The 14,471-nt window shown below is 37.2% G+C and overlaps 1 protein-coding gene across 2 annotated transcripts in view; it reads left to right on the top strand.

Moving 5' to 3' along the window:
* Positions 1-14,471, top strand: part of septin12 (septin 12) — a 118,682-nt gene that overhangs the window by 70,858 nt on the left and 33,353 nt on the right. The window contains exon 1 of one of the 2 annotated variants that reach the window (XM_030141522.1): positions 5,389-5,722. The exons of the other annotated variant lie outside the window; for it this stretch is intronic. Coding sequence (XP_029997382.1) covers positions 5,713-5,722 — 10 coding nt within the window. The 5' untranslated portion in view covers positions 5,389-5,712. Of the gene's footprint in view, positions 1-5,388; positions 5,723-14,471 lie in introns of those variants that run through there. 2 annotated transcript variants of the gene reach the window in all.

Below are 14,471 nucleotides of genomic sequence, written 5' to 3'. Positions count from 1 at the left end.
AGGAAGAATGTCTCATAGAAAAGGTTCTGTTCTCCATAACATAGACATCATGTATTATTTCTGTCTGTTCTGAAAGTGTCGGCGGTTCTTCATTCAGCCATTTGAGGGTTATAACCTTCTTGCCAGCAGCCAGTAATATTCACAGCAGGTATGTGTCTTGTTTCCTCAGTCCAGTTGGTACGTTATCCAAATAAAATACACTGAAACTCTCCTGAAGTTGTAACCCAGTAATCAGATTAGTCCTTTCCACCAAGTCTATCCAGTAGGGGGCAATTTTAGGACATTCCCCAAAAATATGGAAGTGTCCTGCTGGGGTGGACCCACATTCCCTCCAACAGATCTAAGTCAAACAGTTAAGAGTTAGCAGAAGATCTAACCAGGAATCAGTTTCCCCTCAGGCCAGGAAATGCATCATCCTCTGACACACACAGAGTGCCACGCCTCTGCACACACACACACACACACACACACACACACGCACTGATATGACATCCTGTCGAGTCGTACATGTGTGTCACTGCTGTCTGCTGAGCCTCCACACCAGGTAACAAACTGCTCTCTCCTTCCTGTTTTTAGCACCTTTGGAGTGTTTTAACTGGACCTCAGTTGTTGTCTGTGTTATATGAGAAACTATGTTGTGTTCACCGACTGCTTTAAAACTTGTGCTGTAGTTAAAGAGTTTGTTGGTTGGAACTTCAGATCTCAACATGTGAAAACTAGTTTGCATGTTGTCATCTGTGAGTGTGTTGGCATCTATAGGCAGGAAACAGACAGCAGCACACTGGATACTGATAGCATTGTAGCTACAAATGGGAAGCTATTGGTCAAGTTTGTTGTCTATTTTCAGACTGTTTTTGTGAATATATCATGTCATGGCTTCAGTGTGATGAAGGATAAAAAAAAAACCCTAATGATTTAAACATGGATATTAATACTAATCAGTACTAAATGATCAGTACTACAGATAAAAATGGCAACCATGGACTCTAGTGCAATGTTTAGTTACTAACAAACGCTGTGTTTTGTATGTATGTTGCTTTTTTACACAATTTATTTAACAGAAAAAAACAATATCAGCGTCTGTCATGGGAAGAAAAGTCTGGTTGACTTAAGCAGGCTGAATCACATGTTTGCCTTAGAAACTTGCATCATTTTGAAAGCCTGTCTTGTAAAGATCTGTCCAATATTGCAAAATCTTGGTGTTCACAGGTCAAACTGACTTAGTAATCCACGCCTGTTACAGCCCCGCCCTCAGAAAACACATCGAACTAACAACAGCATATACAGGTGATAGAGAGAATATCTCTATTAGTTTTTCACTGAAAGGCTGGTTATTGTTAATTTTGTATCACTATATTCTGTGATTGATCATTTTCCTCTCATGTATCAGCAAATTCACAGGAAGTTTCATATCTGTAAAACTCTTTTAAGATAATATCTCTGAGTTTTTGCACATTGAGCTGTTTCCTGTTACTGAGTTTCTTTAGCTCAGTGCATTATTCATGTTCATGCTCATCTTCATGATGGTGAAAAAACAGGAAAAGTATGTTTATAACTGAGGAAAAAAGGCTTCATATAATTGTGTTGCTAAATATCTGGTTGATAAAATGATTTTTAAAAAAAATTAATTATATGTACAGTCAAGACTAAACCCACATATAAAAGCATCTGGAGTCTGAACCCATCCATGGCTTTTACATAAATACACAAAGACAGTATACCATATACTATACTAGCATACTGTTTGCACGCTATTATGTATACATAGAAACTAGAACTGACCATGCAACATGTTGTCATAGATAAAGACAACAACTACGTAACATAATGTAGATTTCATTTAGGATGTGACATTATCATTAATAAGGTTTGGTTCTTTTTAGAAACAAAAACGACTTTATTACTTGGTTAGAGTCAGGGAAAAAATCCCAATAAAGGCTAGAATAAGAAATCTGATGACGAACATTACAAAAGTAAACATAGCATTTACCTAAAGTCTGAAAAGGTGCGTGAACACTGGTCTCCTGTATTTAAGTCCACAGACTTTGTTGTTTGTTGTTCTAACTGCCTCTGAGAATATGATCGTTAGAATGGGATGCTACTGTGTGTTTACTGTTTATATATTTAACATATAATGTCTCCATTTGCATCATAAAACTGTGTTAGACCAGTTTTATATAAGTGCACAGCATCTGTTTTATATGCAGCAAATGATGTGAAAGTGGCAAAGTTTTCATGATACACACTTCCCCCTTTTAGTACACGGCTGACTGAGAGACAAGAACTTTTGGAGTGTCACAGAAGTTTTTAGCTTTGAGGAAGACTTCCAACAGCCGTCAGATTTAACCTCAAAGAGTAACAAAGGGAACAAAACTGTATTTTTTTCTTAGTTTGGTATATTTTTTCCTCTCTGACTGATCAAATCAGGGAGAAAAGAAGTGTGAATTTTGGCTCCATTATAGCTTTAATACAAGACAGAACTGCAGAAAGTAGTGGAAACCAATAACTGCTGTGCACATACGGTCCCTACTTCAAACCAGAAACCACACAGACACCTGTCTGAATTACATCACATGACCTGACCACAGGTTTTTGGAGTTTCTGGTGTGGTTTTTCTTACTGTACAAACTGATAATGTGTTTGAAAATAGTTGGATGGAAAAACGTCTGATGTCCTGTTATTATTCAGACAGTTTTTAATTTTGGTTTCTTCTGTGTCAAAATTAAAGATCTTTGGAAACCTTGTTCTTTTGATGATGCATCCTGACTGTTGTGTCACTTTTTAAGATGACCTTATACAGATGGGCTGCAGGAAGTCCAATAGATCCCTTTCTGAAACTGTCTTTATATTTGAGGTTTAATTTGTGGTCAAGGGAGCTGTCTGCCACGTGCAGTATTTCAGCACACCAAACTGACTTCCTTAAAGGTACTTGCACCGAGTGACAAGTATCACAGGCACCAAAATGAAAGCTGAAGCCTCTCTCAGCTTATTTCAAAAGAATTTTTGTTCAAAGAGTTTAAAATGGATCATGTTTTTTGAGCGGTGAACTGAATAAAAAATAATAATAATAATACAGGTTGTAACACATAAATATCCGCAAATTTATAGAAAAAAAAAAAAGAAACACCATCAATATGCCACTTGATGCTTTGAAATCATGAACCTTTCCACCTTGATGCTGATGTAGAGTCAGCTGTTTCAAATCAGTCTATGTCACATTAATTTGTAAGATAAGATAATAAGATAAGATATTCCTTTATTGATCCCACAATGGGGAAATTCGCAGTGTTCGTAATAATAATAATAATAATAATAATATCCTTATATCAGAGGTGTTCAGTCCACCTGTCCTTTGGTGAACTGTAACAAACAGGATTCCCAAAATCATGAAAAAATGAGTCATAAGATTAATAATAAAGTAAACTGAAATTAAATTTAGCCCTTGTTTACTCTAGATTCTAGAGCTTTAAGCTGTAATGTGACATGTATGATGATTTTTTGTTGCATCTCTCTAGGAGCTGTGCATTTTTGGACTGACGTATTTTTTAAAATAATGAAAATATTTAGTTGAAATGAATGTTTTCCTGTACAGACAGCAGCAGTGTTTCCTTTAATAGGTTGTTTGCAACCACATGATTCTGGCGATGCACAAAATTCAAACAATGTAAATGAGTGAGTCAATGAGGTGGATCTAAAAGTAACTGACAGAGAATTAAACAAGTTGCTGTGTAATCAGCTCACAATAATGAACTAATGCACCTTACAGGAACTTTTATTGTTTAATTACCTCCACCAGGAGGTATTGTGATCACTTTGCTATGTGTGTTTGTTTGTTTGCAAGAAAGCTCAAAAAGTTATAGATGGATTTGGATGAAAATTTCAGGAAATGTTGATACTGGCACAAGGAACAAATGATTAAATTTTGGTGGTGATGGGGGGGGGGGGGGGCTGATCTGCCTTGGTGGAGGTCTGCGCTCTCCGAGTGCTTTTCTTGTTTAATCTTGGAAGACCTTGGTGTGTTTACACACAAAAAAGAAAAAAACTTTACCTTAAACTCAGACCTTCACTGAAAAAAATTCAGAGTGGGGGAGGACGTGTCAGATGCCCTGAGATCCTTGGGGGCGGGGCTCTGTGCAGAAGAACACTTATTGGTGGAACATACTTGCAGTGTTCTGCACTTACATTCACCCACAGTGTTCAAGCTAATGTCGTGTTTTGGTCATTTGATAAATGGAACAAAAGAAGAGAAGCTTTGAGAAGTGGATGGATGATGAGGTCCATTTGCCAAATACGCTCATTTTAGCGTTAAGGCTCACTCCAATAAGTGCACTGCAGTCTTTCAGATGGACAGACTGACAAATACACTCTTTTGAGCCTGGACCTCATTGAACATCTTTGCCAAATGCACAAAAAAGAAATTCAGCAGGACTTTGAGTTGGTTACACAAAATGGCCAAGCCTGATTAGATAACATTTTGGGAATTTAAAGATGTGTTGGAAACACAAACCACACAGATTACCGGGGTGGGCAGCTATGGCCTAGATGGCTGGAGAATCAACCCGTGACTGAAGGGTCGTCCAGTTCGATTCAGACAGGCAGAGAGTTGTTGGCTGATGTGCCTCTGAGCAAGGCACTTAACCCGCCCACTGCACCTAGTATGCAGTGTGTGATGCATGTATGCATGATCTAGTGATGGGTTACAGGCAGAGGACCAATTTCGGTGTGTGGTCCATATTTACTTGTGTGAATCCTACTGACAAAAAAAAGATTCTGAAGTCATTCACCCAGGTAAATAAAGTTCCTGGAAATGTTGGTGGAAACACTTCCATAAACATTCATCAAAACTGCTTAAATATATATTTGAAAAGTGATGCAGATGTGTGGGAACTCTGTAAATACCATGTACACTTTCGAATACAGAGATGAGTCAAATTAAAAAAAAACCTGCAATTGTAGGGCAAAGTTACCTTGGTTTTTAGGTGAAGAAGCGGGAACCCAAACTATGAGTAACAGTCTGATTCTCTGTGCTGCTGTTACCGCTCTAACACACACCTGGACATTGAAATCATCCTCATCTTCTCTCAGCTTCTTCCCACCTTTGTTTCACTTAGTAGTGGAGCGGAGTCAGACTCTGAATCAGGATAAAGTGTGTGTGAGAATGGACGACGCAGCCTAATTTGATTAAAGTTTCTCTACAGAACATGTCTAAGTCCAGTTCATTTCTAGGTCAGTACCACTGGCTCTGTGAAGGACAGCCCTCCGCCTCCGTCTCTCATTGACTGACCACTCACACAGGCAGGCTAAATGATTCTGACGGAGCAGGAGGAGGAAGAGGAGGAAGCGTAGTTGTCCGGCTCTCAGGGATTAGTGGAAGCTCCTCAGACCATTTGCATGTAAATGAATCCTGAAGCTGCTTTTAGCCACCAACACCACCCCCCCTTCCTCCCCCTCCCTCTTTCGTTCCCTCTCTTCATCTCTCTCACACTCCTGACATCCAGAGATTGTGAGGAGAGGAGGGAGAGAAGTGCTCAGGGAGGGAACAGAACTCACACAATCGCAGTGCACCATCACTGTGGCAGCAGTAAACTTTACTCTGCGAGGCTTTTCTAAAGCAGCAGCAGCAGCAGCAGCAGCGAGGCCAACGCTTCCACACTGGTGCGTTGAAGGGAGCCCCTCGGCACAGAGCGGGAGACACACTGCTGCGTTTTGTGAATGAGAGAAGGTAGGGATTGTGCTCTTTGTTTCTCTCGTCCCATGTGGATATCTGTGGGGGTACGCTTTCAGTGCTCCTTGGCTAACAATGAGAGCTGACAGGACTGGTCCATTTCAACGACCAGTGTGGGGGTGTGAGCTGTGTGTGTGTGTGTGTGTGCAAGGCCTCTTTCAAACTGTTGAATCAAACCGATCTCAAAAGTAGAGCTGTTTTAAATCACATTTGCTCACAATATTTGCATAGGATTAGAACTTGTGTTAAAAACGCTAAAAAAGCCGTTAATTTGTGCTATGTGTGGAAATCCCAAATTCATCTCTTATTGGATATTTATGTCCAATTTTTATGTACATACTTGTGAGTCTGTTTCGTCCAGTCTCTGAAACATGCGGTCTCACTCTACCAAGTTATTCACAAGTTGTATATAGACAAGTATTTACGGACATTTTAAAGGACAAATATTGTGTTTTATTTCAGTATCCATTGTTGATAATGAAGTCTCAAAGGTATTTTTCAAACTGGTCAAATTCTTTCAAACACATCAGGAGAGCTGGTACCCGGATAACTTTTATTTCTTACATGGTACCCATTAACACTTCACTGCCTGCCATGTGAAGCTGTACAATGTAAAATACATAAAACTGTTATTGTCTAGATCGTAAAGCTTTTTTAGTGTGTTATGTAACTTCTCAAATCTTAAAATGTTTTCCAGACAAGATTCCAGGAGTGTCTCACTTGTAATTCCTCATGAGGAAATACTGCACTATATCTGCAGACCGTCTTCCCGTATTTTTCAGTATTTAAAAATGAACAGACTATGAATGGCTGTTTTGTGAAACATCCCATCATTATTAGATGCTATTGGATTCTTACTTCAGTAGACATTTAATAGAATGTATGTGCTTCACCAGCTAAACCCATACTCTTAGAGATCGTCATCTCAACCAGATTATTGGATTATAATCATCTTAAAGACACGTTTTTCTCTTGAGACCCAATTAGAGATAATTAACCATTTCATACTAACTAATTAGTCAGTATAACCAGGAAAAAGAGGCAAATCCATGAAAATACAGGGTTCCCAAGATCATTGGAAAACCCAATTTTTCAGGCCTAGAAAAGTGATGAAAAAACTTTTCTGCGTTTATCTGAATTAGTTTTAAGTCAGAATAGGTTACATGCAGGCCCGGACTGGCTAATCGGGAGGACCGGGACAACTTTAGCTGGTCAAATTACAAATTGTGCATTTTTTTCACTCTTATTAGGGGTAATTAAGTGGTTCCAGTGTGGGTTGTACCATATTCTGATCAAAAAGTAACTGTAAATCCAGATTTTGAAGCTGTTGAAATGTGTTCTTCACAGGGATACCTGTTAAACAAAACAAATGTACTGAAGAGAAATATTAAAAATGGAATGGACCTTATTTCTTTCAGTGAGTGGAGGAGTTAGATTGTGGCTGATTCTCCAACAGTTTGAGAATGAAAATGGTTGCTGTTTTATTTTCACACAGTAATTACCCTCATGTACTTAGAAGCGGTGAATGGTCATGGACAAAACCTTGACAAAACAAGTTTGTAAAAATGTGTGGGAATTCTGAAATAAGATCAAGTTAATTCCTGACTTAAAAAGAAAAACACTTCTTTCAGTACAAACTATGCCATGTTGAGTTTTGTTTGTGTGATGCTTTGCAAACAGCATGACAGACAACAGGTTTCTTTGGATTTGCTTTCTCTTTTTTTTATTTTTATTTGGAGGAAAATAATTCACAACTACCATGAAAAGTATTCTTACCAGCTCCCCTTATGCTGTGATTTAACGGATCTCAAATGCCTCATATGAGTAATTTAGAAGAACTTGAAGCATTCACTATTATTTTCATATGTTGAATTTTTTGGAGATGTTTTACTAAATGAATGTCTGTTTTATTACTTTGAAAATCCAGTACAACTGATAATTTAATGTGTGACACATGTAGGCCTAGTTGCACTGCTCTCTTCATGTTTGTTATTTACAGGTCAGTAGTTTCTGAAGCCAGGAGTGTTTGCTGAGTGTCACATGACACCTCATACAAAACCACTGTACTTATAGAAGGAACAGAAACTTTGGATGCAAATGGTTTGGAAATGTTCATTGATGCAGTGACAAAGACAGAATTTAATGCAAAGCCTGCAATTAAATTCTGAAAGTAAGCTGAATAATAAAGATGTAATGAAATTCTGATTTGTCATAGACTACCTGCAAAACATCCCTGAACTCTTACAAACAGTGACTTAATTCAGTGTGTTGAGGATAGAAATAACCATTACTATCTATCTATCTATCTATCTATCTATCTATCTATCTATCTATCTATCTATCTATCTATCTATCTATCTATCTATCTATCTATCTATCTATCTATCTATCTATCTATCTATCTCTCTCTCTCTCTCTCTCTCTCTCTCTCTCTCTCTCTCTCTCTCTCTCTCTCTCTCTCTCTCTCTCTCTCTCTCTCTCTCTCTCTCTCTCTATCTATCTATCTATCTAATTATATATGCATATACAATTTGTAATGGCTCTTTCGTTTTAGTGCTGCTGTTCTTGTCAAAATATCTATTTGTGTATTTGCATATATTTCCCACTCAATCAGCATTAATATGTATATTAGCTTACTGTAAACCTCTTCGAGTAAAAGTCACATTATGACAGTTTTTCTTGTGCAATGGTGTGTGTAGTTCCTTCCTATTCTTTTGTAAAGGGAAGTGTATTGTCAGAACGTGAACTCTCATTCATCTCTGAAATGCAGCTTCTCATAGATAATACTCAGTGTTGGGCTGTCAGAGCAGGTCTTCTCTGCTGGCTCTGATGAAATTAAGTTTGTGTTAAGTGTCTTTGTTGAGTATTTAATCAGTTTTGGTACTGTAATGTCAACAAAACTGCATATGGTTAATTTTACTGAGGTTGGCCTGAAATATCCTTTATCCAAAAAGTCACTCTAACACCTCACGATGACTTCAGCTCTGTGAGGACAGCACTGCAGATACATCTGATGTATAACAAGTTTTGGTGCCAAAATCATCAGCCATTAAATGATATTAAATGACAGGATGTCCTCTAGTCCCAGCATCGTGCCCTGTGCTACCCCAAACTTTCAGCATTAAATTTCTGTATGAATGTGAACTTAAGCAAAAAGAGAATGGCATCTGCTGTCATTACTATCAACCAATCAAATTTTATTTATATAGAGCCACATCATAACAAACATTATCTCATGACACTTTACATTTAGAGCTGATCTAAACCAGACTCTTACTTACTACACCAGATCATGTTGCAGATCTACTAAAAATGTTTTTTTCAAGGCACCCTTTTGGAGATAAAAGAGAAACAATTGGGAAAGGAAGATCTACAATAAATGAATAAAAACAATAAATACATTTCTGGCCTTTGTTAGATTCACTAACAAAAGCCAGGTAACCTTTTGTGCACCATTTTATGCTATGCGTGCTAATAGTATAGCACTAATTGCACTGATGACTAATAGCTAATGGCTAATAGCACTGAGCACAACAGGTGATTTTGCTGGCTGCTCTTAAAAATCAAAATGTCAAAAATGTCAGCAGTACATTTGAAACCCTTTAGAGAATGTTGGGTGGCTTTGCAGCTGAACAAAAGGTCCACAATGAGAGAGTTAGAAGGAAATGGGGCATTCTAAAGTGCCGTATTGACTGTATCTTCTTTCTAGAGCAACAATTATTATGTTTCAAGGGACATGGTCCATTGAGACATTCCCTGAATAGAGGTAACTCCTTAGTATTGATAATGCTATTAGCATCATTTTGCTACTGCCACTTTTTACTGATGCAAAGGCTATGGCGCTCAGTTTGACCTGAACAGACTCAAAGCCAAATAGAAAATCCTGTATAACATGTCAGCCATTAACAATAACAGTATAAGTGGTCTGATTTTTCTGAGGAGGACAGGCCTTGTACAGTCTGACAGAACTTTATGATTCTAACAACCCCAGTGTCTACAGCCTCTGGGAAGCACTCTCAAAAAGATGTGAAAAAAAAAAAAAAAAAAAAAAAAACCTATGCAAGGAACTAGGGCTGGGCAATGTGGAAAAAAATCATATCACAATATTTTTTTTCATATCAGACAACATCGATATGTATCACAATATAAATCAAATCCCTGTTTTTGTCGAGCTTAACTTTTCCATTGCTCATTAGTTAGTTTTAAAGACATTAGAAGGTTATTTTTGATTTAAACATGATTTATTATCTGTCAGAGGTTGAACATGACAGATGTGCTGAAAAACATTATACAACTGTTTCAGATAAATAAAACAGGTCCGTATATTTAAAAATAAACTAAAAGTTTTTCAAGTTTTTAAAGAGAACCCAAACAAAACAGACCATCTTTACCAAACAATGCCAGGGGTATATTCTGTAACTGCCATAACTACCTTAAACTGAATGTGAAACTTAACATGCTTTGAACGTCCAACTCCTGGCTTCTGTGCCTCTGTTGTACGCTGGAACCCTACTTTTCAATAACCCGGTCTCCCAAGTTCTCTGCCATATTTTCTCCTGCTGTAGCTCAGACATCAGTGTGTGTGCTCCGCCTGTGCTGTGTGCTTCAACCTAACTTGACATGGCTCCAGTGTGATTGGTTCAGTGGGACGCTACTTAATTAGGATTTGCTGTTCTTATGTCTGTCAAAACATGGACAACTGAATTCTATTGAAATTGTATTGAGCATGTCTCTTATTTCTATTGAGGAAAAGTTATTTCGCGATATGTATCGTTATCGTTTTATCGCCCAGCCCTACAAGGAACAAAACTGGACAAACAAGGCTGTCTTCTTCGCTGTCTCTCTGTTAAGTTAGTATTACTGAATCTCATGCACAGTGTGGTTCACATCTGTTATTTGTATACGGCTGTGTTGGCTGTATCAGGAACAGGTAAGGCAGGGGTCTCAAACTCATTTTCTTTCAGGGGCCACATTCAGCCCAATTTGATCTCCAGTGGGCCGGACCAGTAAAATAATAGCATAATAACTTATAAATACCAACAACTCCAAATTTTTGTCGGTTTTAGTGCAAAAAAACCCCATTAAATTATGAAAATACTTCCTTTTATAAACTATCCAAACAAAAAGATGGGAATAACCTGGAAAAAAAAAGAAATTTCTTAAGAAACATAAGTGCAATTTTAACAATATTATGCCTCAACTTATCATTTATACATGTGCATTATGGATCGAATCTACAAAGACACTGTTGTTCGTCCATCAGTCTCGATGACGACCTTGACTTCAGTTTTTGTGGGTCCTGGAGTGGGTTGTCAGCCTTATTTTTGCCCTGAAGTATCTGCCACAAAGACACTAAACACTTAGTAACAGGCAGAAAATTGTTAAACTTGTGCTTAATTTTCTTTAGACATTTCAGGTTGTTCATATTTGTTCAGATTAGTCACATTTTATTGTTACAGGATAGTTTGTAAATTTAAGTATTTTCATAATTTTATGTTAGTTTTTACACTAAAACAAAGACAAAAAAATTTAAGTTGTCATTATTTATAGGCATAGTGTAATATTTTTTTCCACATCAAACCAAGAAAAAAATATGGAGTCCTTATGTTTTGTAGGTTATTCTGCTGTTATTATTTTACTGTAGATCATGTTGGTCTGTATGTGGAACCGCAACTAAAATGAGTTCCACAGCCTTGACTGTGGAATTGTTGCACTTTGCAAATTCATCCCGCATTGGAACCTTTGGTGGGCTGCATTTGGCCCCCGGGCTGCATGTTTGAGACCCCTAATTTAAGGTTTGTGTTTGTGGTTTACTATTATGGCTTACTGAAGGCCTGTGGTGCACCATTAGCCCCTTTTCCACCAACATTCCTTTTCCACCAACATTCCCAGGAACCTTTATTAACAGGAGTTTATTAACCTGGGTAAAATAATTCCTGGTAATCTGCATAGATTGTGTTTGCACTGCTACCTATGTAAACAACTTATTAGGAATTTTGCCTTTTTCAAAATAAAAGGAAAAAAATGAATATTTATTCATGTAGACAGTTATTGCAGGATGATAGTCTTTGTTATTGATGCCTTTGAGAAATGTATCACAGCAGATGCAAGCGGTAAAGAAACTGTAGAACCCTACATAAGTGTTTCTCTTCATGTTCTTCACCCCATTCACAACTGTTCCCAGAAAGCTTTAGTTTTAAGAGTGTTTCTCAAACTAATAGATCATGTTTGAACAAAAGAACAAACTTTTAAGCCTCCACATAAAAAAGCTAATTTAAATTTTTATAGGTCAGCGTTCGCATCAAATGTAAATCATCAAGCGTGCTTCCTCGTCACGGTCTACCCATTTAATAGGTCTTCTGTTTGAGTATCTGTGTGGTTGTAGATATGTTCCACAAGAACAAAGTGTGGACAAAATGTGGTTAAACAGCAGACAATATTAACAACCATGTTCAGATTTGAAAGCGAGGACGCAAGGCTGAATTCACCTATGTATCTACTTTCACAACATACGGAAAGAGCAGGGGGAAACAACTGAGGCTGGTTAAAAATACAGAGCTGTGTAGGTTGTGTTTCCTCCATCTATCTGAGCTGATGGACTTTGTTACACATAATCAGACATGAATGCTGCAGTTTCCATCAGCCTACAGATGAATTGATGAAACTGGAGGTGGAGGATAGCTATCATCATCTAAGAATAAAATATTTGTCAATCGTTGACCACAGTTAACCACGATGACTAACAATTTACCAAAACTGATCTGGTGTCCAGGGACAGTCGTGCATGTTCATTAGAGCTGAAATGACCAACACAAATTGATTAAAAAATTATTTGATTACAATTTTCCTGAATTGAAGTTTCGTTTGGTTAATTTCGCTGCCTCTAAACATTGGTTCCACTGTTGTGTTTCACATGGACACTTATTGTGACGCACACGATGCCAGGATCAATACAAACAACATGGAACGTAGCTCAGAAAAGACAAGGACAAGAACACAGAAAACATCTATATGTTCACTTTTCTTCATTGGAACCATCACGTACTTTAAACTGTTAAGCTTTAACACATATTAAAAACATTTGTCTTTATTTTTTTCAGTTGTATGTTAGTTCCTTCTTAAATTGTTAGTAAGATAGATCCAAATGTGGTGTAGACTGCAGTGCACATATTGTTTGTAGATGTAATTTGAGTTCTTTGTTGTTGTTTATATCTATAGATATTTTTAGATATACTTTTATACTGTTGTTGTTGTTATTTCTATATAAAGAGTTTTTACATATTTTACTTTCATACTTTTTGTGGTTGTTTCAGCTGGTTCTGGAATAAATGACAACTTGTCCTTTGACATGTCTGCTCCACATTTTTATTATTTTTTTTTTAATCAGATATTCAAATAATTGTTTAATCAAATTGAATCAAAGAAAGTAACCAATAGAATAATCAATTACAGACATAACTGATAGCTGCAGCTCTAGTGTCCATCCATTTTTAGTCACATTTCCAAATAGGAATATTGAAAATTGGGAAAAAAAAAAACAAAACTTTGGGAGGGATGGTAAACTTGGTGTATTGATAGAGTAACATTTTTATCTGTAGTTTTAATAGTAATATATTGAGGGATGGCCATTTTGAGCATTGCTCCAATACTTATTATGTCTCCAAAAAGGAGTTTCAGGGATATAATGGTTTTACCCCGAATGCTGGCAGATATCCTTCGTGTGAATGTGATAACTAGGACAGATTTGGTTGGATTTTTTCTCCCTTGATAATCAATATAGAGGACCCCTAGTGGAAGAACCCTATTGATTTCAGCTTCTCTATGAGTATTATAAGTCATCCACATGGGGGCGCTTTAGTTGAAAATCTTTTTTTTTTTTTTTTTTCCATAAATCAAGCAATAATAAGCTGATTAAGATCAAATTTAGTTCATATTGATTGTCTTATAAATGTCCATGTTCTGTCTACCATCCAGAGTTCATAAGGTGTCATTTTCATTCACTAGGTGGAGTTTTGTGGGAAAAATTGGTTCTCTGACCATTATTCTGCCACTATCAGGTCCATGTAGCTCAAATTGAGTTCATATCAACTGTCTAACAATTCTCTGTCTTCATGCCGCTACCTTGAGTTTACATGATGTCATATTTTGACACCTGGTGGTGTGTTTTTTCCAAATGGTTGGGGGAGCCTCAGTTGAAAAATCTGTTTTTTTGGATATTATTGAGGAAATAGTCAACCAGTCAAGCTCAAACTTGGTTCATATTGATCATCCAACAAATACTGTATCTAATATCTTTTCTGACATTATTCAGGCCAGATATCTTTTGTGTGAATGTAATAACTATCCCCCTTTAGAACCAACATAGGTGACCCCTAGGGGAAGAACTCTATTGATTTTGGGTGTTCCATGAATATTATCACTTGTTCAAATGTGGGCACTTTTGTTGAAAAATCAGTTATTTATAGATATAGTAGGCCAATCAAGCTCAAATTTGGTTCATATTGCTCATCCAAAATTAAGTTGGTATTTTTTGTACATTGTGTCATTTATTTGCTTTATTATATAGAAGAGGATTGGGGGGATTTCAGCAATATACCCTTGCTGTCGGCCCCTAACAGTGTAAGCCTGGTTATAATACTTACTTTGGAAACTGTCCTTCATGGTGAAAGAAAAACCCAGAGCACTCATCTGTCCATCATCTTCACTCTGTCTCTTTCTTGTCTTTCATATGTGTTTTTGCTTCCCT

This window comes from Sphaeramia orbicularis, chromosome 8 (genome assembly GCF_902148855.1).
Source record: "Sphaeramia orbicularis chromosome 8, fSphaOr1.1, whole genome shotgun sequence".
Classification (NCBI taxonomy): domain Eukaryota; kingdom Metazoa; phylum Chordata; class Actinopteri; order Kurtiformes; family Apogonidae; genus Sphaeramia; species Sphaeramia orbicularis.
The sequence above is the reverse complement of the archived record's forward strand: the minus strand, read 5'-3'. Positions and strand labels throughout refer to the sequence as shown.